Here is a 27,628-nt window from a genome sequence, read left to right as displayed (position 1 = left end):
GTCAACCCATCTACCTGACTAACCGCGTTCAAGCTGTTGCAGTTCACCTTTTCCTCCCTCATTTGACCTTTTCCCTTTTGTGGTGTTTACATCCCTCTGTAATTCGATGTCACCAGGGCAGGGGTTCCTCCAGGTTATTGGGCAGCCGCCTCACACTTTCTGCTGCTCGGTGACATTAAAACACACCATCGCCTTTGGGTTCTCCCAGAACCTGTCTGAGAGGTGTCTTCTTGGCTGACCTTTCAATCAACTTAACCTCATCTACCTTAACACAAGGGCACCCACATTCCTTGCACACTCCTTGCACACCTATTCCCATTTGGACTTATCCTTCTCCACTGCTAAGCTTGCCCATCGTCTCAGTCCGTTCTCTCTGACACATACTCGCTCAATCATATCCCACTTGCTATCTGTTTGCAGACTCCTACCCCACTGAAGTGCACACCCAAAAGGCAGCTTACTGACGCCGACTGGAGGCTTTACTCCTCCCTGGCAACCTTCGACGAACAACATTTCCCCAGTTGTGATGACTAGGTAGAATATCCTAAAAACATCATCTTTACTGCTGCAGAACATTCCATTCCTCGCACTTCCTCTTTACCATGACGAGTTCTGGTCCCTTGGTGGGCTGAGGCGTGCCGCCACGCAATTCACGCGTGGCTATGTGCCCTCCACATTTTTAACTGTCATCCTACAGTGGCAAACTGCATTAATTATAATTAATTGCATGCACAGAGTCGTTGCATTCTTCGGGATAGCAAAAAAGTTAGCTGGATTTCATTCGCTAGTTATTTTAACAGTTCCACTCCCTCTTCCGTCGTGTGGGCCAACCTTCGACGGGTCTCTGGGACCAAGATCCATCCCCCAATTTCTGGCTTGACAGTAGCAGATGATGTGATAGTGGACCCTATTACTATCTCCATCACCTTGGGTTGCCATTTTGCAAAGATTTCGAGCTCCTCCCACTGTCGCCCTGCCTTCTTCCATCAGAAACAAGTGGTGGAGACTTGGGCGATACCCTTCTCTTCTCAGAATCATGAGTACTGTGTTGCTGTCTTTACTATGAGGGAGCTAGATCATATTCTCACTTCATCCCGATCCTCAGCCTCAGTGCCCGACGATGTTCACATTCAGATGTTGCAGCACCTTTTTCTTGTGGGCAAGCACTTTCTGCTTCATATGTGCAGGGTTATTACAAATGATTGAAGCGATTTCACAGCTCTACAATAACTTTATTATTTGAGATATTTTCACAATGCTTTGCACACACATACAAAAACTCAAAAAGTTTTTTTAGGCATTCACAAATGTTCGATATGTGCCCCTTTAGTGATTTGGCAGACATCAAGCCGATAATCAAGTTCCTCCCACACTCAGCGCAGCACGTCCCCATCAATGAGTTCGAAAGCATCGTTGATGCGAGCTCACAGTTCTGGCACGTTTCTTGGTAGAGGAGGTTTAAACACTGAATCTTTCACATAACGCCACAGAAAGAAATCACATGGGGTTAAGTCGGGAGAGCGTGGAGGCCATGACATGAATTGCTGATCATGATCTCCACCATGACCGATCCATCGGTTTTCCAATCTCCTGTTTAAGAAATGCCGAACATCATGATGGAAGTGCGGTGGAGCACCATCCTGTGGTACGTTTAGCTTCCTGCTTGCTTTATTCGGCGACTTCCGCGGGCTACGCGTGAAACTTGCCCACACGCGTTCAACCGTTTCTTCGCTCACTGCAGGCCGACCCGTTGATTTCCCCCTACAGAGGCATCCAGAAGCTTTAAACTGCGCATACCATCGCCGAATGGAGTTAGCAGTTGGTGGATCTTTGTTGAACTTCGTCCTGAAGTGTCGTTGCACTGTTATGACTGACTGATGTGAGTGCATTTCAGGCACGACATACGCTTTCTCGGCTCCTGTCACCATTTTGTTTCACTGCGCTCTCGAGCGCTCTGGCGGCAGAAACCTGAAGTGCGGCTTCAGCCGAACAAAACTTTATGAGTTTTTCTACGTATCTGTAGTGTGTCGTGACCATATGTCAATGAATGGAGCTACAGTGAATTTATGAAATCGCTTCAGTCATTTGTAATAGCCCTGTACAATCACATCTGGGCAGAAGGCATATTTCCCAGATGCTGGCGTGAAGCCACTGTCATACCTACACCTACACCTACGCCTGGTAAGGACAAACGCCTTCCTTCTAGTAGCTATCACCCCATTTCTCTCACCAGCTGTGTTTGAAAGGTGATGGAAAGTATGATTCTTGCCTGGCTGGTATGGTTGCTTGAGTCTTGCAATTTACTAACCACTGCATGGTGTGGATATCGAATGCGCAGTTCTGCAGTTGACCAACTCGTCACTTTGTCCACCTATGTCATGAATGGTTCTCTGCAGAAATCCCAGATTGTGGTCATGTTTTTCAATTTGGAGAAGCCTGGATACCTGCTGGAGGACTGGTATCCTCCATACTACTCCCTACACATGGTGCTTCCATGGCCACATGCTCTGTTTCATTCAGGAATTTTTAAAAGATCTAGTTTTCAAGGTACGTGTGAGTTCTGCCTTGTCGGACACCTTTATCCAGGAAAGCAGTGTGCCTCAGAGTTCTGTCCTGAGTGTCGTCCTCTTGCTATTGCCATTAACCCTATAATGGCCTGTCTCCCACCAGGCATCTCTGGCTCCCTTTCCGTTGATGATTCTGCCATCTGTTGCAGTTCCCCATTGACTTGTCTCACTGAGTGGTGGCTTCAGCTACGTCTCAATCATCTTCATTCTTGGAGCTCAACAGTGGCTTTCATTCTTCCACTGACAAAACCATTTGTATGTATTTCTGGTGGGACAAATGGTTTCTCCCACGTTATTTACATCTTGGGCCTGTTGATCTTCCATTCATTGAAACTACGAAATTCCTGGGGCTCATTCTCAACAGGAAACTTTCTTGGTCCTCTCCCGTGTCTTATCTGGCAGCCCGCTTTACGTGGTCCCTCATTGTCCTATGTGTCCTCAATGGTACTTCCTGGGGAGCAGATCGAACAACCCCCTGCATTTGTACTGGACCGTTGTCCATTTGCAACTAGACTAAGGGCGTTTCATTTATGCATCTGCATGTCCTTTCCTCTTATGCCATCTCAATACTATCCACCATTGTGACATCTGTTTGTTCACTGGCACCTTTTACACTAGTCCAGTTGGGAGTCTGAAAGTAGAAGCTCCTGAACTGCTGCTGTCCTACAGCCATGACTTTCTTCTCAGCAGATACGCATGCCATTTGCCTGCCATGCGTGGCCACCTATCTTATGCCTCTCTCTTTGATGATTCCTGTGATCGCCAGTATGGGGCCTGTCGCTCTTCTCTGTTACCTCCTGGAGTTCGCTTTTGGCTCATCCTCTGGCAGCTTAACTTCATGCTACCTGCATCTTCCTAGTGGGTGTGAACCCTTCACCACCTTGGCTTTGTGTGATGGTCTGTGTTCACCTTGGCCTTCATTCACTTGCTAAGGACACTACTCCAGCCTTGCTCCATCACTCCAGTTTCACGACCTTCACATAGTACCTCCTGTACACTGATGGTTCTCGGATTGACCATGTTGTTGGGTGTGCCTTCGTCATTGGCACCAACGTTCTTCAGTATTGGCTTCCAGAGTGCTGCTCAGTATTTACAGCAGAGCTCTTCACCCTATATCAAGCCACACAGTACATCTGGTGACACAGGCGTCATCTGCTCAGAATCTCTGTGCCCTTCAAAGCTTCTGTGTGCCGTACACTGTCCATCCCTTAGTGCAACGGGTCTAGGAAAACTATCACTTGCTCACTCTAGATGGAGCCGCTGTGATGTTTATGTGGGCTCTTGTTTGCATTGGTGTGACGGGAAATGAGGACCCTGACACTGCTGCCAAGGCTACAGTCCTCATACCTCAGCCCACTAGTTCTTACATTGCCTCCGATGATATCTGTGTTGCTGTCTGTCAGTAGGTGGTGTCACTTTGGCACCACCACTGGTCCTCCCTTCATGGGGACAAGCTCTGGGTTATTAAGCCTGGAGGATCTGCTCTCGGCCCTCCTGCCATGATGAGATCATTTTAGCTAGGTTGCGTATCATGCACTGTCTTCTTAGCCATCAACATTTGTTAAGCCCCCCCCCCCCCCCTCCACACACACACACACACACACACACACACACACACACACACACTTTTTTCTCATTGTACTCAACCTTTGATGGTCTGCCATTTCTTGATGGAATGCCCTTTTTTTAAACACTTACGTGATTGTCATCTGAGTTATTGTCTGTTTTAGTGAATGATGCACAGGCTTTCAAACACCTTCTACTTTTTATCAGTCATAGCAATATGGCAAAGGCCATTTAATTGCTAATTCAGGGCCTCCGTTTCTCTATGGCATATTTTATAGACACGCACACACTGCAGTCTTTCTCAAACGACTTTACAGATACTATTCGGTAAAAAAAATCATTTTTTGCTGCTCTTATTGCCTTATTTGCCAGGTTCATTATGTTGTACCCACCATTTCGTTAATGGTCACAGTTATTGTGATATTTGTATGAAAGTAAGACACTTTGCGAAATTTGAAAAAGTTTTCAACGAAAAATGGGGGTTGCACTATAGCTCACTGTTTGAATCCTTTAGGAGAAAGAACAATTAGGAAGTGTCTTTCCAATTCTGAAATACTTCCATCTGAAGAGGAAACCACATTGCTGTCAGGAATTTACTTTCAGGGTACTTGGCAGATTATGATCAAGTTTACTGAATGATCCAATTGCACTTTCTAGCAGTAATTCATAAATTCAGTAAATAGGTCTAATAAACTCTTAATATGTTACAATGTTTGCAGTTCGTGATCTAATGGGTAGTATCGCTGCCTCTATATCGCAGGGTCCCTGGTTCGATTCCTGGTTGGGTTGGAAATTTTCTTGTCTCAGTAATTGAGTGTTTGTGTTATCAAAATTATTTCATCTCATCTTCATTGATGTGCAAGTCACCGAAGTACCATCAAATAGTAAAACTTGCAGCAGGTTGGCGAACAACTGCAAATGAGGTCTCCCACCCATATGATCATTTCATTTTTTTCTCTTGGATAGGTGGAAGGTGCCTGATGCTGCAATAAGGAGACTTTTCCTAAATCATGGTGCAATATTTTGCTTAAGTTAGTCATCAGAAGTGAGACTAGAGCTTTCCTCCATCACAGAACATGTACTGAGATGTACTGTGTGTCTGCAGCATATCACAGGGCATGAAAAATCCATTACTGTATGCACAGCACCTCATAGGCAAATGACAAAGAAATCTTCACTCTGTTTGACTGAATATGGGAGACAGGGCATTCATCTGACTTCTGGAACAAAGTTGTTCGAATTCCACTTTTCCAATCTATTAGTGGTCATACTAGGTCATATATTGTCTTACTGGCATCACAGAGCACAGGTAAAATGTCCATTCATCAAGTTAGAATCCAGAAAGTTTCTTAGCTGTTTTCAGTGCTGGTTATAAAGATAAAGGATACCATTTAACTGCTGAGATTCAACTCCTCTTGGAAGTGTTTTACTGCAGGCTTCACTGCACTCACATCATCTTGTAAGAGAGAGAGAGAGACAGAGAGAGAGAGAGAGAGAGAGAGAGAGAGAGAGATAGATGACTTAATGGCACTACTTATTGGCATGTTTTTGGGTAGGGCCATATGAGCCTTATGTAATATACCTATAGGAACATACATTCATCACTTTTGTAACATATTGGTTGGGTCAGAGAAAAAAGTATTGGCGCCATTAAAGGGAGTGTTTTAATTGTGACTGTATTCACCTTAACAATTCACAGGATGACACCAATATTAGAGACTCCTTCTTCAGTACTACTTCTACAGTACTACTTCTACATGGATATATTTTCCAGTGTCCGTTTTTCTTTCAGACTTCCAACAACTACACATTAACTTTGCAAGCATGTGCACATATGTTGACTATGGCACCTTGGAGGCTGAAGGGCTGTGCCGTAACAACAGGTTTCAAACTTTTGACTGTTAATCTGCTGAGTTTTTTTATACTTTCATCAACAGAGAATTTGGGACACTGTTGTAGTTTTCAAGAAAAATTCATGGTGCCAAGTAGAATTTATATTCTCAAGTTTTATAGCAATGTTAGGAAAAGGATAGATTGCTACTCACCAAATAAGCAGCAGAGATGTTGAGTTGCAGATCAGCACAACAAAAAGATTTCAAATGAGTAAGCTTTCATTCAAATAGGCAGTAATCAGAATTAGACAATTTACACACACACACACACGCACACACACACACACACACACACACACAGTGTATTTGACAGAGTTTTTGTTGTGTCTATCTGCGACTCAGCATACCTGGTAAATGGTGAGTAGCAGTCTATCCTTTTTGTAATATTGCCATTATTCCATCCTAGATTTTTCGTGTCTGTGATGTGGAAAAGGCTCTTCCGGCGGCTATTGAGTGTGCGGGGTGCAGCCAGCTGCAGATTGTTGCACATGTCGGCACCAACGATACCTGTCGTTGGGGTTCCGAGGAAATCCTTGGGTCCTTCCGACAGCTGGCTGAATTGGCGAAGGCGGCCTCCATCTCTCAAGAGTGGAAGCCAAGCTGATGATCTGCAGCATTGTACCCAGGGTGGACTGGGGTCCTCTGGTTTGGAGTCGAATGGAGAATCTAAACCAGAGGTCATGTCGACTCTGTGATGAAAATGGTTGTAGATTCCTCGACCTACACTATGGGGTGCAAGGTTGTAGGATGCCCCTCGATAGATCAGAGGTGCACTACACACAGGAAGCGGCTGCATGGGTAGCACAGTACTTGTGGCATGCACATGGTGGCTTTTTAGATTAGGTTCCTCCTCTTGGGAAACAAACCGTTGGCCTGAAAAATTACCAGTTCATGACACTGATGTGGGTGTGCCAACTTTAAAAATTGTTAGTTCGCCTAAACAGGTCATTCCAAAGGATTTAAATATGCTAAACCTCATGTTAGTAAATTGTCAAAATGTCTGTAGCAAGATCCCCGGGTTACTCTCCGAAATAAACAGTAGCAATGCCAATATTATATTAGGTACCGAAAGCTTGTTGAAACCAGACATTAATAGGAGTGAAATTTTGAACTACGATTGGACAATGTTTAGGAAGGATAGGACTGATGCTATGGGAGGTGGTGTGTTCATTGCAGTTAAAAGCTGTTTAAATGCAGTTGAGATCAATACTGGGTCGTACTGTGCAATAGTCTGGATAAAGCTGTCAATCGGACAAAGATTGACCATTGTATTAGGATGTTTTTATAGACCACCAGCATCCGCAACAAATGTCACAGAACGTATCTGGGAAAGTCTAGAGTACACAGGAATTAAATATCCAAATTATCCATTAGTTATAGGTGGAGACTTTAATCTGACATCCATTGACTGGGGAAATTACACGGGGGCAGAAGCAAAGACTCGTGTGAAGTTATTCTAGGAGTGCTCTCAACATACAACCTTGAGAAATTGGTTAGAAAACCAACTCTAGATGGGTTGGTCAGCTCCAAGCATTCACTGCGGGACACAAAGGTATTGAGCATCTTTGGTTGGAATTTAAAGGTATTGTCCACCACGTGCTAGAGAAGTATGTGCCTAGCAAAAATATAAGGGAGGGAATGGATCCATGTAGGTACAACAAACATATTAGGAAGTTGCTAAGAAAGTAAAGAATTTTGCACAGTCATTTCAAACGTAGTCACTGTCCCTCTGACAAACAGAAATTTGCGAAATGAAAGCAGCTGTCAAAAAGTTAATGAGAGATTCTTTTAATGAATTTGAAAGCAATATTTTATCTCCAGATTCTAAAAATAACCCCAAAAAATTTTGGTCATACGTAAAATCTATGAATGCTACAAATAATTCAATACCTTCTCCTGCTGACAGTACGGGTAATGTAATGGATGATGATAAGCAGAAAACCGAAATTCTAAACCTAGCTTTCAAAAACTCGTTTACGGTAGATGACTACAGCAACATTACCACTTTCAATTATTGAACAGACTCAAGTATGTCTGACATAGTGTTTGGGATTGTAAAACAGTTAAGATCCTTAGACGCCAGGAAGGCATCTGGCCCAGTCGGTATCCCGTAAGAATATATGTTGACTATGTTACAAATATAGCACCATTCTTATCCATCATCTATCAGAGATCATTGGAACAGCGGAAAGTTCCACGGGACTGGAAGAAGGCCCATGTCATAGCAATCTATAAAAAGGGTAGAAAATCGAATGCACATAATTACTGGCCAATTTCACTGACATTGATTTGTTGTAGAATCATGGAACATATTTTTTGTTCAAGACATAATGACCTTTCTAGACTCAGAGAAGATCATCTACAGAAACCAGCATGGTTTTAGGAAACACCAGTCTTCTGAGACACAGCTGGCCCTCTTTGTGCATGATATACAACTATAGATACCGGCTCCCAGGTTGACGCCATATTTCTTGACTTTCGAAAGGCATTTGACTCAGTTCCGCACTGTTGCTTGCTCCAAAAAGTGCGCGCTTAATGTCTATCTGATGACATATGCGATTGGATAGAAAGTTTTCTAACAGACAGAGAGCAGTATGTCATCCTGAATGGGGTGACTTCAACAGAAGCAAGCGTAACTTCAGGTGTGCCCCAGGGCAGCGTAATAGGTCCTCTGCTTTTTACGATTTACATAAACGATCTGGTTGATGGTATTGACAGTGGCATTAGACTGTTTGCCGATGATGCTGTAGTCCACAGGAAAGTAGTATCACATGAAAGTTGTGAACAAATCAATGATTTGCAGAAAATAAATGTGTGGTGTAATGACTGGCAATTATCTCTCAATATTAGTAAGTGTAACCTACTGTGTATAAGAAGGCGAAAATCCCCATTAATGTACGAGTACAAGTCCAGTCTTTGGAAGCAGTAACATCCGTCAAGTATCTGGGTGTGACTATTCAAAATGATCTCTGATGGAATGATCAAATTACACAAGTAACTGGCAAGACGAACTCTAAATTGTGGTTTATTGGTAGAGTTCTGAAGCGATACAGTCCTTCAACAAAGGGAATTGCTTACAATACGTTAGTTCGTCCAGTCTTAGAGTATTGTTCATCTGGGATCCTTACCAGTTGGGTCTCATTCAAGAGATTGAAAAGGTCAAAAGAACAGTGGGAAGATTCATTACTGGTACATTTAGCCATCGCAAGAGCATTACAAATCTCATAGAAAGTTTGAAGTGAGATACACTTGCAGAGAGATGACGTGCTAAACGGAAGGGGCCTGTTCACTAAATTCCAAAATCCGATCTTCCCCGAGGATGTAGAGCACATACTATTACCACCAACTTACAAATTGTGCAATGATCACCATTCAAACATAAGGGAAAGTAGAGACCATACTGAGGCATTCAGACAGTCGTTTTTCCCTCGTGCGATCCGCAAGTGGAACAGAGGTGGGGGGGAATATGACTTTGGCATGAATTGTGCCCTCCGCCACACACCACATATGTAGCTGTAGATGTAGACAGAATAGACTGGCCAGATAAATTTAGGACCAATACTATAACCAGCCTCAGTGCTGTTGCCAGTGCACTATTACTGTATGATGCCGAAAGCACAATAAAATCTGTTGTGTCCATGGGACCTTCAAGCCCAATTCCATAAAAATATTTTAATACCTGAGTGCATGCAAGGAATACCTTTGGCAACTGTGCAAGGAATTGTTGTTTAAAAATGCAGTTGAGGATTGTAGTGTCACTATTGTTGTGAGTCCGAAGCCAGGCTCCATATCGGTATATATATCGTAACTTATATAAATTCGAACATGCTTACTGTAGTTGAGCCTTGGTTTCCATCTACAATTTGTAGTTCCTGCGCTTATCCCTGTTACCAAATTAACTATTCCTTGATGCCTCATGATTCCTATTTCTTATTTTAATGAGGTTGTATCATAAGCCTTTTCTTCATGACACAATTCAGTATCTCTTAATTAATTATTTGATCTACCTGTCTAAACTTCAGCATTCTTCTGTAGCACCGTATTACAAAAAATTCTGTGCTGTTCCTGTCTGTATTGTTTATTGTTTACATTTATTTTCCATATAAGGCTACACTTCAAACAGAAAAGAGTTGCTAACACTCCAATATATTAATGTGAAGTCAAACAGCCACAGGTTGAATAGTATTTGCCTTTTTTTTATCATTAGTATCACTATAATGGGAGCATTTTCAGGTATTCACCAACTGATGGAACATGTCAAAAGTAGAGATCTACACTCAACACCATTATCAATACTTAGAGTGACAGTTTGTTGATACATTAATTCCTAAAAGTCACTATGCTCATTGTGGCAGTCTCTTGGTTCACCAACTTAAATTTTTATTTGGTGGTAATATACTTCTCTTTTTCAGAAAATAGTTTCTTATTATTGCCAGTTTGATTTTTATACCCTCTTTGCTTTGGCCATTGTCAGCTATGTTGCTGTCCAAATAGAAAATTTGTGTTATATGTCCATTGTCTCATTTCCTAATCTGATACCCGAAACACCCCCTCAGTTTGACTACACTCAATTATCTTTGCTTTCCTGTTGTTGAGATTCATTTCGTAACCTGTTTTCAAGACACTGTCCACCCAATTGAACTGTTTTTCCAAGTCCTTTTGCTGTCTCTGATGGAGTTATTGTTATCAACAAAGCTTAATTTTCAATTATTTCTCCCAGCCCTCAAATTTCCAACTTTCTCTTTGGTTTGCTTTACTGCTTACTCAAAGTGCTGATTGAATAACATCAGGGATAGACTACAGCCATGTCTCTTCCCTACTCAGTTACTGCCTCCCACTCATTTCCTTAGACTTACACAAGGCAGTCTGCATTCTGTACAAATTGTAAATAACCTTCTACTCTTTGTATTTTGTCCCAATTTACTCTATAGTTCCAAAGAGGGTATGCCATTCAACATTGTCAAAAGTCTCTCTCTCTCTCTCTCTCTCTCTCTCTCTCTCTCTCTGTCTCTCTGTCTCTCTCTCTCTTTCTTTTTTTTTCTTTTTCTTTCTTTTTTTTTTTTTTTAGCTTCTAAACTAAGTCATTGGGTCAGTATTGCTCAGTGTTCCTACATTTATCAGTTATGCAGATTGATACTCCCCAAGTTGGCTGTTAGTCCTGACAAAACTCTACCATCTGGTGAGCAAGATGTATGAGACAGGTGAAATACCCTCAGACTTCAAGAAGAATACAATAATTCCAATCCCAAAGAAAGCAGGTGTTGACAGATGCGAAAATTACCGAACTATCAGTTTAATAAGTCACAGCTGCAAAATACTAATGCGAATTCTTTACAGACGAATGGAAAAACTGGTAGAAGCCGACCTCGGGGAAGATCAGTTTGGATTCCGTAGAAATGTCGGAACACGCGAGGCAATACTGACCTTACGACTTATCTTAGAAGAAAGATTAAGGAAAGGCAAACCTACGTTTCTAGCATTTGTAGACTTAGAGAAAGCTTTTGACAATGTTGACTGGAATACTCTCTTTCAAATTCTAAAGGTGGCAGGGGTAAAATACAGGGATCGAAAGGCTATTTACAATTTGTACAGAAACCAGATGGCAGTTATAAGAGTCGAGGGGCACGAAAGGGAAGCAGTGGTTGGGAAAGGAGTGAGACAGGGTTGTAGCCTCTCCCCGATGCCACTTAATCTGTATATTGAGCAAGCAGTAAAGGAAACAAAAGAAAAATTCGGAGTAGGTATTAAAATTCATGGAGAAGAAATAAAAACTTTGAGGTTCACCGATGACATTGTAATTCTGTCAGAGACAGCAAAGGACTTGGAAGAGCAGTTGAATGGAATGACAGTGTCTTGAAAGGAGGATATAAGATGAACATCAACAAAAGCAAACGAGGATAATGGAATGTAGTCGAATTAAGTCGGGTGATGCTGAGGGAATTAGATTAGGAAATGAGACACTTAAAGTAGTAAAGGAGTTTTGCTATTTGGGGAGCAAAATAACTGATGATGGTCGAAGTAGAGAGGATATAAAATGTAGACTGGCAATGGCAAGGAAAGCGTTTCTGAAGAAGAGAAATTTGTTAACATCGAGTATAGATTTAAATGTCAGGAAGTCGTTTCTGAAAGTGTTTGTATGGAGTGTAGCCATGTATGGAAGTGAAACATGGATGATAAATAGTTTAGACAAGAAGAGAATAGAAGCTTTTGAAATGTGGTGCTACAGAAGAATGCTGAAGATTAGATGGGTAGATCACATAACTAATGAGGAGGTATTGAATAGAATTGGGGAGAAGAGGAGTTTGTGGCACAACTTGACTAGAAGAAGGGATCGGTTGGTAGGACATGTTCTGAGGCATCAGGGGATCACAAATTTAGCATTGGAGGGCAGTGTGGAGGTTAAAAATCGTAGAGGGAGACCAAGAGATATATACACTAAGCAGATTCAGAAGGATGTAGGTTGCAGTAGGTACTGGGAGATGAAGAAGCTTGCACAGGATAGAGTAGCATGGAGAGCTGCATCAAACCAGTCTCAGGACTGAAGACCACAACAACAAGAAGTTGGCTGTTACAAAGGGACTTCAAAAAGTAAATACACGTTATCATGGAAGGCCAAGCAACTTTCATTGATTGAATGCTGCATTACACTTCAAAGTGACAAAGACACATGAAACTGTTTTTCAGCACAGTCACCAAGTCTCTGTAAACAATGCTTGAAACAGTTTACTGATCTTTGATAGTGATTGAAGCTGAAGAAATGAATTAAAATTTGTGAAACGGCTGGGACTTGAACCTGGGTCTCCTGCTTACAAGGCAGATGTGCTTGCCTTTACACAATCGTTGCAGTATGGTTAACACAGCTGCATGGACTAACATAGTCCAATGCCCTCCCTAACACAAACTGTAATTCATGCCTTCAGCCAATTTTCCCCTTCTTAAATTGTCAGTCATGCTGAGGCTCTCCAGTATTGGAATAGAATCCCAGTTTTGTACATAATGAGAAAATCATGCCTTAAGAAGGGGAGAATGGGTGGAAGGCATGAATTGAAGTTTTTGTTAGAGAGAGCACTGGACTAGGGCAATCCGTGCAGCAGTGTTAGCCGTGCTGCTATGGTTGTGTAATGGTTAGCACATCTGCCTAATAAGCAGGACATCTGGGTTCAAGTCCTGGGAATGGCACAAATTTTAATTCATTTCTTCAGCTTGCATCATTATTGAAGATAAAGTTGAGACTCATACGTCTCAATGAAATTTTAATTCTATCAGATCAATAGTTGTACCAATCATTCAGCTCCTTGCCAATAGATATCTACCTGTTATCTGTGCCACACTAGAACTGTGTCTGCAGGACTCCCAAAACATGTATTTTCTTCTGACATTGTCTCTCTCTCGTCATCTTAGTGTCGGTTGACATTAATGACTTGCTTTCTGAAATTGTGGTCAAAAGTATCTGGACACCTGGCTGAAAATGACTTACAAGTTCATGATGCCCTCCATCGGCAATGCTGGAATTCAGTGTGGTGTTGGCCCACCCTTAGCCTTGATGACAGCTTCCACTCTCGCAGGCATATGTTCAGTCAGGTGCTTGGAAGGTTTCTTGGGGAATGGCTGCTCTGAGTGCTGCACTGAGGGGAGAGATCAATGTTGTTTGGTGAGGTCTGGCACAAAGTCAGTGTCCCAAAACATCCCAAAGGTGTTATATAGGATTCAGGTCAGGATTCTGTGCAGGCCAGTCCCTTACAGGCATGTTATTGTTGTGTAACGACTCTGCCACAGGCAGTGCATTATGAACAGGTGCTCGATCGTGTTGAAAGATGCAATCGTCATCTAAGAATTACTCTTAAACAGTGGGATGTAAGAAGGCACTTGAAACATCAATGTAAGCCTGTGCTGTGGTAGTGCCATGCAGTACAACAAGAGGTGCAAGACCCTTCCATGAAAAATACGACCACACCATAACACCACCGCCTCCGAATTTTACTGTTGGCACTAAACACGCCCAGGTGACGTTCACCGGGCATTCGCCATACCCACATCCTGCCATCAGATTGCCACATTGTGTACTGTGATTCATCACTCCACACAATGTTTTTCCACTTTTCAGTCATCCAATGTTTACGCTCCTTACACCAAGCGAGGTGTCGTTTGGAATTTACTGGCGTGATGAGTGGCTTATGAGCAGCCACTCAACTATTGAAATCCAAGTTTTCTCACCTCCTTGCCTAACTGTCATAGTGCTTGCAATGGATCCTGATGGAGTTTGGAATTCCTGTGTGATGGTCTGGATAGATGTCTGCCTATTACACATTACAACCCTTTTCAACTGTCAGCTGCCTCTGTCAGTCAACAGACGAGGTCAGGCTGTACACTTTTGTGCTGTACATGTCCCTTCATGTTTCCACTTGATTATCACATCAGAAACAGTGGACCTAGGTGTTAAGGAGTGTGGAAATCTCGCATACAGACATAAGACACAAGTGACACCCAATCAACTGACCACGTTCGAAGTCCATGAGTTTTGCGGAGCACCGTGTTCTGCTCTCTCACGATGTCTAATGACTACTGAGATTGCTGATATGGAGTACCTGGCAGTAGGTGGCAGCACAATGCACCTTATATGAAAAACATATGTTTTTGGGGGTGTCCGTATACTTTTGATCATATAGTGTATGTAGCACTTGTTCTGTTCTTGTATAATGTGTAGTATTTTGTAACAATGATTTATTAAAATGAGGGTCTAGTAATACTCATACCTGTCTGCATCTAACTACTTTTGCTTTAGGATTATTCCATTCTTTCTGAAGTCTGCGAGTATTTCACCTGTATCATATATCATGCATACTAGGTGGAACAGTTTTGTCATGATTTGTACTCCCAGTGATCTACATAATTTTGAGGGGCGTATCATTTACTCCAGGTGCCTTGATCTGATGTAGATCCTTCAGTACTCTGTCAAATTCATCTTGCAGCATCTCACCCCCCATTTCATCTCCATCCATTTCCTCTTCCCTTTCCATAATATTGTCTTAAAGTTTCTTTCTATTATGTAACTCATCTATGTATTCAATTTTTCAGCCTTCATTTCTTTGGTTAGTAATGGCTTGCCATCTGAGCTCTCTATACAGCTGCTCCTCCTTCCTTGAAAAAATTGTTTAATTTTGTACAGTAATGCTTGCTTCAGTTTTGCATTTCTCTCCTAGCCCTTCTTGTTTATCCATTTTGCATCTTGTATCAGTCTCATTTTTTTAGGTGTCTGGATTTCCTTTTCCCAACTTCTTTCACTGTATTGTTATATTTTGTACTCTTGTGTTATCCAAGCATTTCCACTAAGGGTTTTCTGTTTGTCAGTGCCATAACAAAGTAGCACATTGATTCCTTTACTTTGAATTTGCTATACAAAAAGAATGCATTCCCAATATAGTTCATGTATCTTCATTTTTTTGCATCTGAAGGAATGAAAATAGTTATAACATTGTGAGTACTGATAATTCTTAATAGACTAATTTTTTATGGTACTGTCAGTTTTTCTCTCTATTTGTGGCATTCACCTCCCAGACAACATCACTGTATGTAGTGCTTGGATGTATTTGATCCCAAAGACGCTGGTGAGGACTCTTGAGGACAAAATTTTGTCATTCCAACCCTCCCCTCCCAATTGCACTTTCAGCAGTCCAGTAGGTGTACTCAACAGAGAAAATGATTGAGCCCAAAGAACACTCTCATCTATAACAGAAAAATCTGTCTTGATCGCAAAATAGAAGACAGTTTATTGGTGGTGACTGGTTTCAATCTATACAGATAATCTTCAGAACATAAAGCACCTCCTTCAGTGATCTGCAGAGGCACTGAGCAGAGCTGAACTGTATACCGGAAGGCACAGTCATCAGCTCAGGTAAACTGTCTTCTGTTTTGCAATCAAGACTAATTCTTTTATTGTAACTGAATTTAGATCATTTTATTCCAAATATGTTCTCAAAAATTATAGACTCTAATCACTAGCAACATAATTGGAGGTGGTCTGTTGAATTCTGGAATTAAAGAAACATAAAAGCTGGTGGAACAGTCAAGAAGGCTTTGTAAGTACAGTACCAGTGCACGCTGCATTCCCTTCATAAGCTGTCAGCTCCCTATTCTGTGGAAGTGATGGAATTGATTGGAAAGAGCTATGCCGTGATGTAACTCATTGTTGATCTGATGTAACAAGCTTATGTTGCACCCTATTTTACACAGGTCACTATCCTCTAATGCATAAATTTCTTTTTTGGTTAGTGGCCCCACCAGTTTCTGGTTTTTGTTGAATATTTGTTTTAGAATACCCTATTTGGAGAATGTTATTTTACATTATAATGAGCAGCTCTAAGTTTAACTGGAAGTATGTGCTCTATTTTAGCTGTTAAGACTGGAAGTATGTGCTCTATTTTAGCTGTTAAGACAATTCAGGCAGTTCCTCATAGTGCCAGAAAATAGGTATGTAAATTATCATTCTTAACTTTCTAAACTGCTTTCTATATAAAATGATACCTTAGAGTACAATGGTACATTTTGAACATCATTGTTGCTGTGAACTTAATTTCATTCAGTACTGCAGAGTGAGTGTCTAAATGTTTTTTTTTTCCTTTCACTTCTGATAATGGTAGCCAGTTGTTCTGTGGAAGGTTGCTTAGAAACTTAAGCATAACAGCCGTACTTTCCTTACAATATTCATCATGTGGTATCTGTAATATGAGTACATTGGATGAGTGTCAGGGCTTTGGAGAAGAAGCTACCAATCTGCAGAACCTTCTGAGATTATATAGTTAAACTATTTTTTGAGAGTCAGTTGCCACATTTTATAATACCCAACCTTTCTTTGTGACAGACAAAAATATTCAGTGACAGAGCCCCCTACATAAAACACACTTCCTGTTTTGTGATTTGGTTTGAACAACCTTTTTTTTTTTAGTGTAAAAGGCATTTAATCCTCTGTAAAACATGTGTTGTTGTTGTGGTATTCAGTCCTGAGACTAGTTTGATGCAGCTCTCCATGCTACTCTATGCTGTGCAAGCTGCTTCTTCATCTCCCAGTACTTACTGCAACCTACATCCTTCTGGATCTGCTTAGTGTACTCATCTCTTGGTCTCCCTCTACGATTTTTACCCTCCACACTGCCCTCCAATACTAAATTGGTGATCCCTTGATGCCTCAGAACATGTCCTACCAACCGATCCCTTCTTCTAGTCAAGTTGTGCCACAAACTCCTCTTCTCCCCAATTCCATTCAATACCTCCTCATTAGTTATGTGATCTACCCATCTAATCTTCAGCATTCTTCTGTAGCACCACATTTTGAAAGCTTCTATTCTCTTCTTGTCCAAACTAGTTATCGTCCATGTTTCACTTCCATACATGGCTACACTCCATACTAATACTTTTAGAAACGACTTCCTGACACTTAAATCTATATTCAATGTTAACAAATTTCTCTTCTTCAGAAATGCTTTCCTTGCCATTGCCAGTCTACATTTTATATCCTCTCTACTTTGACCATCATCAGTTATTTTGCCCTCGAAATAGCAATACTCCTTTACTACTTTAAGTGTCTCATTTCCTAATCTAATTCCCTCAGCATCACCCGACTTAATTCGACTACATTCCATTATCCTCGTTTTGCTTTTGTTGATGTTCATCTTATATCCTCCTTTCAAGACACTGTCCATTCCATTCAGCTGCTCTTCTAGGTCCTTTGCTGTCTCTGACAGAATTACAATGTCATCAATCTTTTCCATTGATTTTAATACCTACTCCAAATTTTTCTTTTGTTTCCCTTACTGCTTGCTCAATATACAGATTGAATAACATCGGGGATAGGCTGCAACCCTGTATCACTCCCTTCCAACGACTGCTTCCCTTTCATGCCCCTCGACTCTTTTTTTTAAATATTTATTTGCGCCCTGGAGCACTACACTTATGTTTATACTACACAAGTCAGCTTATGATGTGTGGTGAAGGATACCTTGTAATGTGTACTGCGGCCATCTCCCACCCCCTGCCCCTCCCCATCATTTCCCTGTTGTTAGAGTTGCAAATGGTGTAATAACCCTCCATGTGAACTTTAATATCACTAAGTTTACCTTCATTGACTTTTTGCAAGATATATGTAGGAGACAGCAATGTATTGGTTGAGTTTTCTAGGAAAGTATTGTATCCTTTGAAACTGGGATTGGATGAGCATCTCCACGATGCTAACACAATTACAAAATGAACCTATGACAACTTGCTGCTTACCTTTGGATATTCTCTATTTCCTGTACCAATCCTTTCTGGTACATGTACCAGACTGAAGAGCAGTTTTCAAGTAGTAGTCTAATAAGTCCTTTGTAAGCTACCTACTTTGTGATTGGATTATGCTTCTGTGGATTCATCCACTGAATAGTCAGTCTTGTACTTTCCCTACAATTAGTTTTACATGGTGTTCTCAATTTAAATCGCTCTATATTATGAGAAGGAAAGTTGCTACTCACCATAGAGCGTAGATGCTCGAGTTGCAGATATGTACAAAAAAAAAAAAAAAAATAGACACTCCACGCAAATGCAACTCACACACATGACTGCAGTATCAGACAACTGAAACCATGCAGTGTGGTCTCAGTTGCCAGAGACTGCATTTGTGTTGTGTTGTGTGTGTGTGTGTGTGTGTGTGTGTGTGTGTGTGTGTGTGTGTGTACGCACAGAAGATGGTCAAATGGCTGGTGAGCCTTATATATAGTTAAGGCTCATTGGGTATTTGATCATCTTCTTCTGTGCAGATGCACAAACAGTGCCTGAACTCTATGGGAATCCGCAAAAAGCTGCGAGTAATGAGTATAATGGGCATGGGCACTATAAATATAGTGCAGGACAAGTTGGGAATGTGGGTCTCACAGGAGACGTGCCAGAGATAAGTCTCTGCATTCGCACTATCCTCTGTGTCTCTGTCTCAGATGGATAGAGCATCTGCTGTGTAAGCAGGAGATCCCGGGTTCGAGTCCCGGTCGGGGCACACATTTTCAACTGTCCCCGTTGACTTATATCAACGCCTGTATGCAGTTAAGGGTATTCACTTCATTGTAATCTCAAGTCCATTAACAATCATAAACAAAGAAATTATAAATAACTAGTTAAATAAAAAATAGATCAGTTTATTAAGTTTTCCAATGATGCAGTTGTTTTAGAGCAGCTTGGTGTAGTTTGTCGAAGGATCTGGCAAAAGCATGTAAGGGGCAACCATGAACAAAATGTGGCACTATCTGTACCATCTCACTGCATTCACAGCACAGTGTGTCTCGCTATTCACAGTTGTAGAGAGTAGCAGCCATTCCCTCTGTCGTACATGTGATTAGATTCACTTTTCACCAAGTGACCAGAGGAAGATTGTGTCAGGGAATTTGATAACTGGGTTTTTGCCTTACAAGCAGTCTTGCTGGGTGAAGATGACCGTTCCAATTTCCAGGCAGCCACAGGATTGGAACCACTAGCTAACAGACTAATTGAGGCTCTTCAGGCTGGTTGACAGGATTTCAGTTGGTTTGTAAAATCTTGCTGAAAATCATCTCACTGGTGATTCTTTTTCTATTCTTGTATTTAACCAAATGAGGGCTTGCACTCTCTTACTTGAGATGGAGTGATGTTGCTTAGCACCAGGAACCACTGAATGGGAATAAACAGAGGCATACCAAATACAATATGCATAATCACTCAGTGTTGGACATCCACTAAGTGATATGAGAACCATTCAGCTGCTGCCTATGACACACCGTCAGAGCAGCAAGTTACATATTTTGCTTTTTGTGTGTTATTTTTGTATTTTTATTCTTAAATTTCGTGCATGCTTCTGTATTTATGAGGTGTGATCTTGCATTAAGATAAATTTAAAGTGTAGATTCACACATTCACAGCATTGTTCGAGGCAGAGAGTCAATGTGGAGCATGGCCGTCTGGCCTCACTCATTCACCGTATGAGTGAACAGGTGGCCACTCCTTCGGGTTTCCTTGTTATTGGAGTTCCAGAGTGAGGCGCATTATTGAGCCCTATAGGGACATAGTGTCCAGGGCCAGAAAGAAATCCATTGTGCACTCAATATGTCTGCTGGGGGCTTTGTCTGAGATGTGAAGGAAAGGAGGCTTTGCCTGCAATTATCAAGCATGCAGGGTACAGCCATCTGTAAGTTGTGGATCTTATCTACACCAATGTCTGTCACTTGGGTTTTGAGACCATCTTCAGTGGAGGTAGTGGAGACTGTTGACCTTGGGTGTGGGATGCAAGCACATATCACAATTTGCAGCATCAATCTGAGAATTGATCAGGGTCTTTTTGTTTGGAGCCAGTGACTCCTTCAATTCTGTGATAGTCTTGGCTGCAGATTTCTGGACTTGCCTTTTGTTTTGGAGAATTTAGGACTCATCTTGACAGGTCATGAGTGCACTACACAAAGCGGTTGCTCAGATAGCAGAGCACATGGGTTTTTCTTTTAGGCCAGGCAGTAATTTGAGGTCCTCTGATGAACAATTGCCACTCAGTACACACAGAGTAAAATCAGACTGTGTTCAAAGTAAAGATACTTTGGCTGCCAAAATTGTAACAATAAAGTGTTGAAGTATTATTGACAAAATCCCTGAATTTACTGCCCTGCAGGAAAGTTGTCGTGCTCATATTATTCTTGGAATTGAGAGCTAGCTGAAATCTGAAATAGAAATCTCTGAAATATGTAGTGAGGCATGAAACGTATATCGAAAAGACAAATTAGAGTTCTGGAAGAGGTCGAGTGTCCTTTGCAGTTGACAAAAATTATGTCGCTCGAGGTTGAAATTGAGTCTGACTGAAGTTTTCTGGATGTGCGTAACAGGTCAGTGTGAACTCAAGTTAATTATTGACTGTTTTTACCAGCCACCTGATGGTGCCATGACAGTTTTAAGAGTCATTCAAAGAAAATCTATGCACATTAGTGTGGAAGTAACCCAGTTATGTCATATTAGTTGGAGATGGCTTTAACTTACCTTGTATGGATTTGAGTGCCTGTGGATCATTGCAGGTGGTATGAATAGGCAGTCTTGTGAAATACTTTTGAATGTATTTTCTGATAACTTTCTTGAGCAGCTAGTTCTACAGCCCAAATGCACCGAAAATATTTTAGACATTGTAGCTTCAGACAGCACTGACTTATTGACAATGGCAGTATAGAGACACGGATATCATGATGGCATGATAGCCATGGTGGCTACGCAAGTTAATAAATCTATCAAGAGGACTAGGAGAGTATTTTTCAGAGAAAGAGCAAATAAGCAGTTTTTCACTTCTCACTTAGAAAATGAATGGGCATCCTTTACTTACAATATGATGGGCATGGAGGAATTATGGACAAAGTTTAAATGGATTATAAAAAAAATCATGCCGTGGGGAAATATGGGCTCAGTAAGTGGATTAAGAGTGGAAAAGACCCACTGTGGTTCAATAAGAAAATATGAAAATTGCTGAGGAAGCAGAGATAGTTGCACTCGTGGTTCAAAAAAGAATGCACAGATGGTGATCGGCAGAAGTTGGTAGAAATTCATGCATCTGTTAAAAGATCAGTGTGTGAAGCATACAGCTATACCACCGTTATACATTAGAAAAACATCTTGCTGTGAACCCGAGAAAATTTTGGTCATGCATGAAATTGTTAATTGGTTTGAAGCCTTCTATCCAGTCACTTGTTGACAAATGCGGTGTGGTAATATGAGATAGCAAAAGGAAATATTACTTTTAAGCTATCATTCACACTGGAGGATTGTGCAATCATTTCATTGTTTGATCATTGTACAGACTCATGTTTGGAGGACGTAGTAATACGCTTTCTTGGTGTAGGAAGTAACTGAAAGTTGAAAACAAATATGTTGTCAGGTCTGGATGGAACCCTACTTAAGTTGTACAGAGAGTATTCTAATGCATTTTCCCTGTACTTAGCTTGTATTTATCGCAAGTATCTTGCTCAGCATGAAGTCCCAAGTGGCAGGAAAAGCTCAGGTGACTCCTGTATGTAAGAAGGGTAAAAGAAGAGACCCATAAAAGTACAGATGAAAACCCTTAACTCTGGTTTGCTGCAGAATTCTTGACCACATTCTCATTCCAAATGCAATAAATTTCCGTGAGGTGTAGACTTTCTGTTCACAGACAAGTACAGATTTAGAAAACATTGGTTGTCCGAAACTGAGCTTGCTTTTTTCTCATATGACCTCATGGGAACCGTGGATGTGAACGACAACAGGAAGATTCCATATACCTAGATTTCCAGAAAGTGTTTGACACAGTGCCCCACTGAAGTCTGTTTATGAAGGTATGAGCATGTGAAACAAGTTCCCAGGTATGTGTGGGGCTCAAAGACTTTGTATGTAATAAAACCCTGTAAACTGTAATTGACCGTGGGTATTCATAAGTGATGAGTGGTGGCTTGTGGAGTATGGATGCAGATGTAGATGATGTGTAAACTAAAGCCAGTGCTGGTGTCCTGAAATTGTATTAGTTCCCCAGAATTTCCCATTAGCTTTTGCAATAAATTATTGTGGCTTCTTTACTTTGCAGCTGCTTTCTGAAGAGGTTGCCAGTATGTAAGTGACCTATCCAGGTGATGCCCATGTACTTTGAGTAGTTGTTGCAGTTTTATTCATTGTCTGTGATTATAGCGGTGGATGGCAGTTTGCATATTTGTTGTTTGAATGGAGTGCTGCAGTGTTTGTCATCGTTGAGTTTGGTTTTTGTTTCCAACTCGTGAAATACACACTAATTCTCTGTTACAAAATTGCTCAATATTTGTAGGTTCAACTTTAAAGTAAAGTAAGCTACAAATTTCCTCTTAGTGGTGCTAAGAGCAAATGAGAAAAGGTGCAGCTATACTGCTTTCCTGGTCCTCATAGCTGCAATAAACACACTTTTTTAAATAGTGCTTGCCAGTACTCTCAATCCCAAAACATACATGCGACTCTCAGTCAAGTGTATGGCAACTGATACACTCAATTCTCAACAAGAATGTAATTGTTAAACTGCTTGTCATTCCAATATGGAAAGTGGCACAGTGTGCAGCCATGCACAGTAATATCGGTTGGCAGATTGTGGCTGGAGCTTTGTGGTTCCATAAGGGAATGTTCAGCTTTCAGTTTCTGTGATCTATGTTACAGGCATATAAACTAAGAACACTTATAATGAAATTGTCACATTATGATGAAAAATAATGAAAATACTGGATTTCATAACACATCCCTTCCCTGTTCGTTTTCTCTCTCTCTCTCTCTCTCTCTCTCTCTCTCTCTCTCTCTCTCTCTCTTTGCCTCTATCGCGCATTTGTGTGTGTTTTCTCTACCGCTGTCACTTTCATTATGGGTTTTCAAATAACATGCGTTTTCTCTGCTGCCTTTCCACATCCTTCTGTGTTTATTTTTGCCCACTTTTCAATTCTTTCTTAGCTTATAAATTATTTATTTTTGTTAATATGATTGCTGTTCATATTTGATATATGTATGATCTGTAAGTAAGTGATAATAAATACTGTTTCAGGAAGTTTTGTCTAAAGAAGCATCCCTTTTTGAGTTTAGACAGTCAGAAGTTCCACCAGTGTTACTGATTTTGGACAGACGTGATGATCCTGTTACTCCTCTCCTTAATCAGGTATTTTGCAGATTGACTCTAATTAGTGAACTTACATATGTCTATGCATTTACTGAAGATAAATTTATTTTTCAGTGGACCTATCAGGCAATGGTTCATGAACTATTGACTATTAACAACAATAGAGTTGATCTCTCAGGTGTTCCTGGCATTTCAAAGGAACTGAAAGAAGTTGTACTCTCTGCTGAGCAAGACGAATTTTATTCTGCTGTAAGTAAAAGAACTCAGATGTTCAGCATTTGTCACCTTTCCTTTTCTTCCATCTTTGTTTGAAGCATTCAAGCATGAACATTTGACAATTTTTTTTTCATTCACATGCTTTTCATTGTTTGTGAATTTGAACTCATGATATAGGAAGTCTCAAACTTCATACTTTTTCTTTTAAAACAGTGAAAAATCCAGAATTGTATGTAAATTTCTGTGTAAAAAAGGAAATTAAGGGTTTAACATCCCCAGGACAAGGTCATTACATCTGCTAAGGAACCATGGATAACATAAATCTGGTTTGTCAGATGTTTTTTGAATGTTACTGCTCTCAAATGCGAGCTCAGTAAATCAGTTGCTCAGTTAATATCTGTGTGAGGTTAGATAGTTCTTTACTGAATAGAAAAGGCATTGAGCAGTGTGATATTACACTATAATCCTCCTCCTCCTCTGTCTTTCATATTGCATAATTCTTTTTCATGGCATATATGTTGGCCGTGCCTTGATATTAGCATATTGTATGGATCATAACTGCAACGTATGACGTGAAATCAGACAACTTCAAAATTATGAAGCATTTTCTCAGAGACAAAGATAGCAACATGCTGACCATTTGCACGATTGTGTTAAGCTGTTGGTTTTGTAGATAAAGTGATTTATATTCAACAATATCCAGCCTCCCTCTTTAGCCCCTCTGCCTCTCTCCTCCTCTGACCACCCCCTTTTCCTCCTATATCCTTCCCCCTCCATTCTTATATCCCTCCTACCCTCACCCATCTGAAACTCCTCCCTTTCACTCGTAAACACGCACACTCATGCACAAAACATTTTAATACACACATCAAAAAACTTTTGCATCATCCTGGTTCCTACAACTACTGAGGATAGACGTTGACTATAGATATTGAATCACAGACACAGTCCCTTTGACTGTTCAGAGATGTCACTAAACCTACCCAAAGGTGTAAACAACCATGCTTGAGCAGCACCCTTAGACGGGAGGGGCTGGGGGGTGGGGGGGTGGGACCAACAGCCGATCAGTTCCAGTCATTCCACCAGGAAGGAGGTACACGGCTCGTGTTGTCTGTAGTCCAACCATGCCTAGATGATCAATACCACGGTTTGATCGCGTCCGCATTGTTACTTTGTGCCAGGAAGGACTCTCAACAAGGGAACTGTCCAGGCTATGTGATGTGCAACTTCACTCCCGACATCCATGGTGAGGTTCATCTTTGCAACCATGACACCATCCAGCGTGGCACAGATTGGCCCAAAAGCATGCCGAATGGATCGCTCAGCATTGGCATCATGTTCTCTTCACCAATGAGTGTCGCATATGCCTTCAGCCAGACAATCATCGGAGATGTGTTTGGAGACAACCCGGTCAGGCTGAATGCCTTAGACAAAGTGTCCAGTGAGTGCAGCGAGGTGGAAGTTCCCTGCTGTTTTGGAATGACATTATGTGGGCCAAAGTACACCGCTGGTGGTCATGGAAGGTGCTGTAACAGGTGTACAATACACGAATGCCATCCTCCAACCGATAGTGCAACCATATCGGCAGCATTTTGGCCAGGCATTCGTCTTCATGGCTGACAATTCGTGCCTCCATCGTGCACATCTTGTAAATGACTTCCTTCAGGATAACGACATCGCTTGACTAGAGTGGCCAGCATGTTCTCCAGACATCAACCCTATCAAACATGCCTGGGATAGATTGAAAAGGGCTGTTCATGGATGACGTGACCCACCAACCACTCTGAGGGATCTACACCAAATCACCATTGAGGAGCGGGACAATCTGGACTAACAGTGTCTTGATGAACTTGTGGATAGTATGCCACGACGAATACGGGCATGTAACAATGCAAAACGATGTGCTACTGGGTATTAGAGGTACCAGTGTACACAGCAACCTGGACCATCACCTCTTGAAGGTCTTGCTGTTTGGTGATGCACCATTCAATGTGCAGTTTTCATGAGCAATAAAAAGGGCGGAAATGGTGTTTATGTTGATCTCTATTGCAGTTTTCCATACAGGTTCCGGAACTCTCTGAACTGAGGTGATGCAAATCTTTTTTTGATGTGTATGTATGCTGTGCAGTAGCAGGAGCAAACTGATATGATTTCAGTTCGTGTTTGAAGTTACTTTTAATGTGTGTTAAATTCCTTAAACCACTGGGTAAGTGGTAAAAGATTTTTATGGCTTGTTGCATCACTCCCTTCTGTACCACACAAAGGCTGGGTATTCTTTGTCCTCAATGGTGATTTACCCAAAAATATGATGCCATCAGACATTAGTGAATGAAAACAGGGAAAGTTAATTTCTTTACATTTTCATCTCCAAAATCTATTATCCGTAACATAATAGTTGCATAGCATATACCTTGAAGAAGATGTGTAACATGTCACTTTCTGTTAAGGTTCTTATTAATATAAGCACTTGAGAATTTAGAATGTTCTCTTTTATTTTTTTAGCACCCTCCTGTGTTATTTCTAGTGATGTAGTCTGGCCTTGTTTAGTACAAACTGCATTTATAGTGTTTTATCTAAATTCCACGTGCAGAGAATGAGTTGTTATTTTTCAATAAATTTTTATTTATATTTTCTGTTGTTAAAGTTTCTTTATTAAGCTCAATTATAATACTTACATTATCACCAAAGATAACTATTTATGTGTATTGAATATATGATAGCAGATTATTTATGTATAATAAGAGCAGACCCAATATCCATCTGTGTGGATCACCCGTAGTAATTATTCTCCATTTTGAAGATGCTATTTTTGTGTACACCCTCTGGGTTTCTTAATGTGATACTCCACATTGTTTGTGTTGGGTAGTTAAATACTGTTGCCAGCAAGCTCTCTGCTGCCATAATATTTGACCTTCTCTTGGAGAATATTGTGAACTGCACTGTCAAATGTTTGACATCCCGGAAAATAACAGTTGACACTATTTTGTTAATTAGATTTTGTATAATTTGATCCATGAATTGAAAAAAAAAGAATGTTCTGTAGCTAGAATTTTTTAAAATCTAAATTAACACTGACTAAATATTTTACTTTGAGAGAGGTGAGTTTATGGGTCTTCCATGGATAATTTATTCTAGTACTTACAGAAGGAGTTATGTAGTAACAATAGGACAACACCATCTGAAGTCTGTATCTGATGTTGCTCCTTTTAATTTTACCACTTCAGTTCTCATTAAACTACCTCAGTGTCACTGGTAAAAGTCTTACAAGAAAAAGAACTGGGGTAATTTGAAAATTTTGGAAAACAAGAAGAAACTTGTAAATAGTCTTCACGGGTTTGCTGCTGGATCGTGTTGTGCAAATTCCACAATATTTCTCGGAGCAACTGTCAGACATCTTCAGGTGGTTCAACCTTGCTGGTGGCTAGGTACAACTGACGGTATCCGCACATCGATACCCCATTTCTAGAATATGCAGGTGAAGAATGTGCAGGCATGGAAATCACGCATGCGCAATGATTTGCAGAAAGATGTTGCCATACTCAAACCGAAAATCGCAGAGCGTCTCCCCTGCATGTGCGCTGTATGCTGCGTTTACTAACAGTATGGCCAGATGTTACTCACAAAAGACTGTAATAGACCAATGTTATGATGGGTCTGTTATCGAAAAATTTTGATTTTTGCATCGTGATTTAATAGCAGCCAATGCAGGGTTCCGGGCTGTGCTTAGTTGAAATCTCACATTCCTGTTGATGAGATTGTCAGGTGTATGGGTA

General features: G+C 40.9%; 1 protein-coding gene across 1 annotated transcript in view; it reads left to right on the top strand.

The window, feature by feature from the left end:
- The window catches only part of LOC124621810 (vacuolar protein sorting-associated protein 45), a 148,625-nt gene that overhangs the window by 57,145 nt on the left and 63,852 nt on the right, over positions 1-27,628 (top strand). Inside the window, exons 5-6 of the mRNA XM_047147247.1 lie at positions 23,568-23,678; positions 23,754-23,888. Of these exons, the coding sequence (XP_047003203.1) occupies positions 23,568-23,678; positions 23,754-23,888 (246 nt within the window). The remainder of the gene's footprint in view (positions 1-23,567; positions 23,679-23,753; positions 23,889-27,628) is intronic.

Source organism: Schistocerca americana, chromosome 7 (assembly GCF_021461395.2).
Source record: "Schistocerca americana isolate TAMUIC-IGC-003095 chromosome 7, iqSchAmer2.1, whole genome shotgun sequence".
NCBI lineage: Eukaryota > Metazoa > Arthropoda > Insecta > Orthoptera > Acrididae > Schistocerca > Schistocerca americana.
Note: the sequence above shows the minus strand (reverse complement) of the source record. Positions and strands in the feature narration are given on the sequence as shown.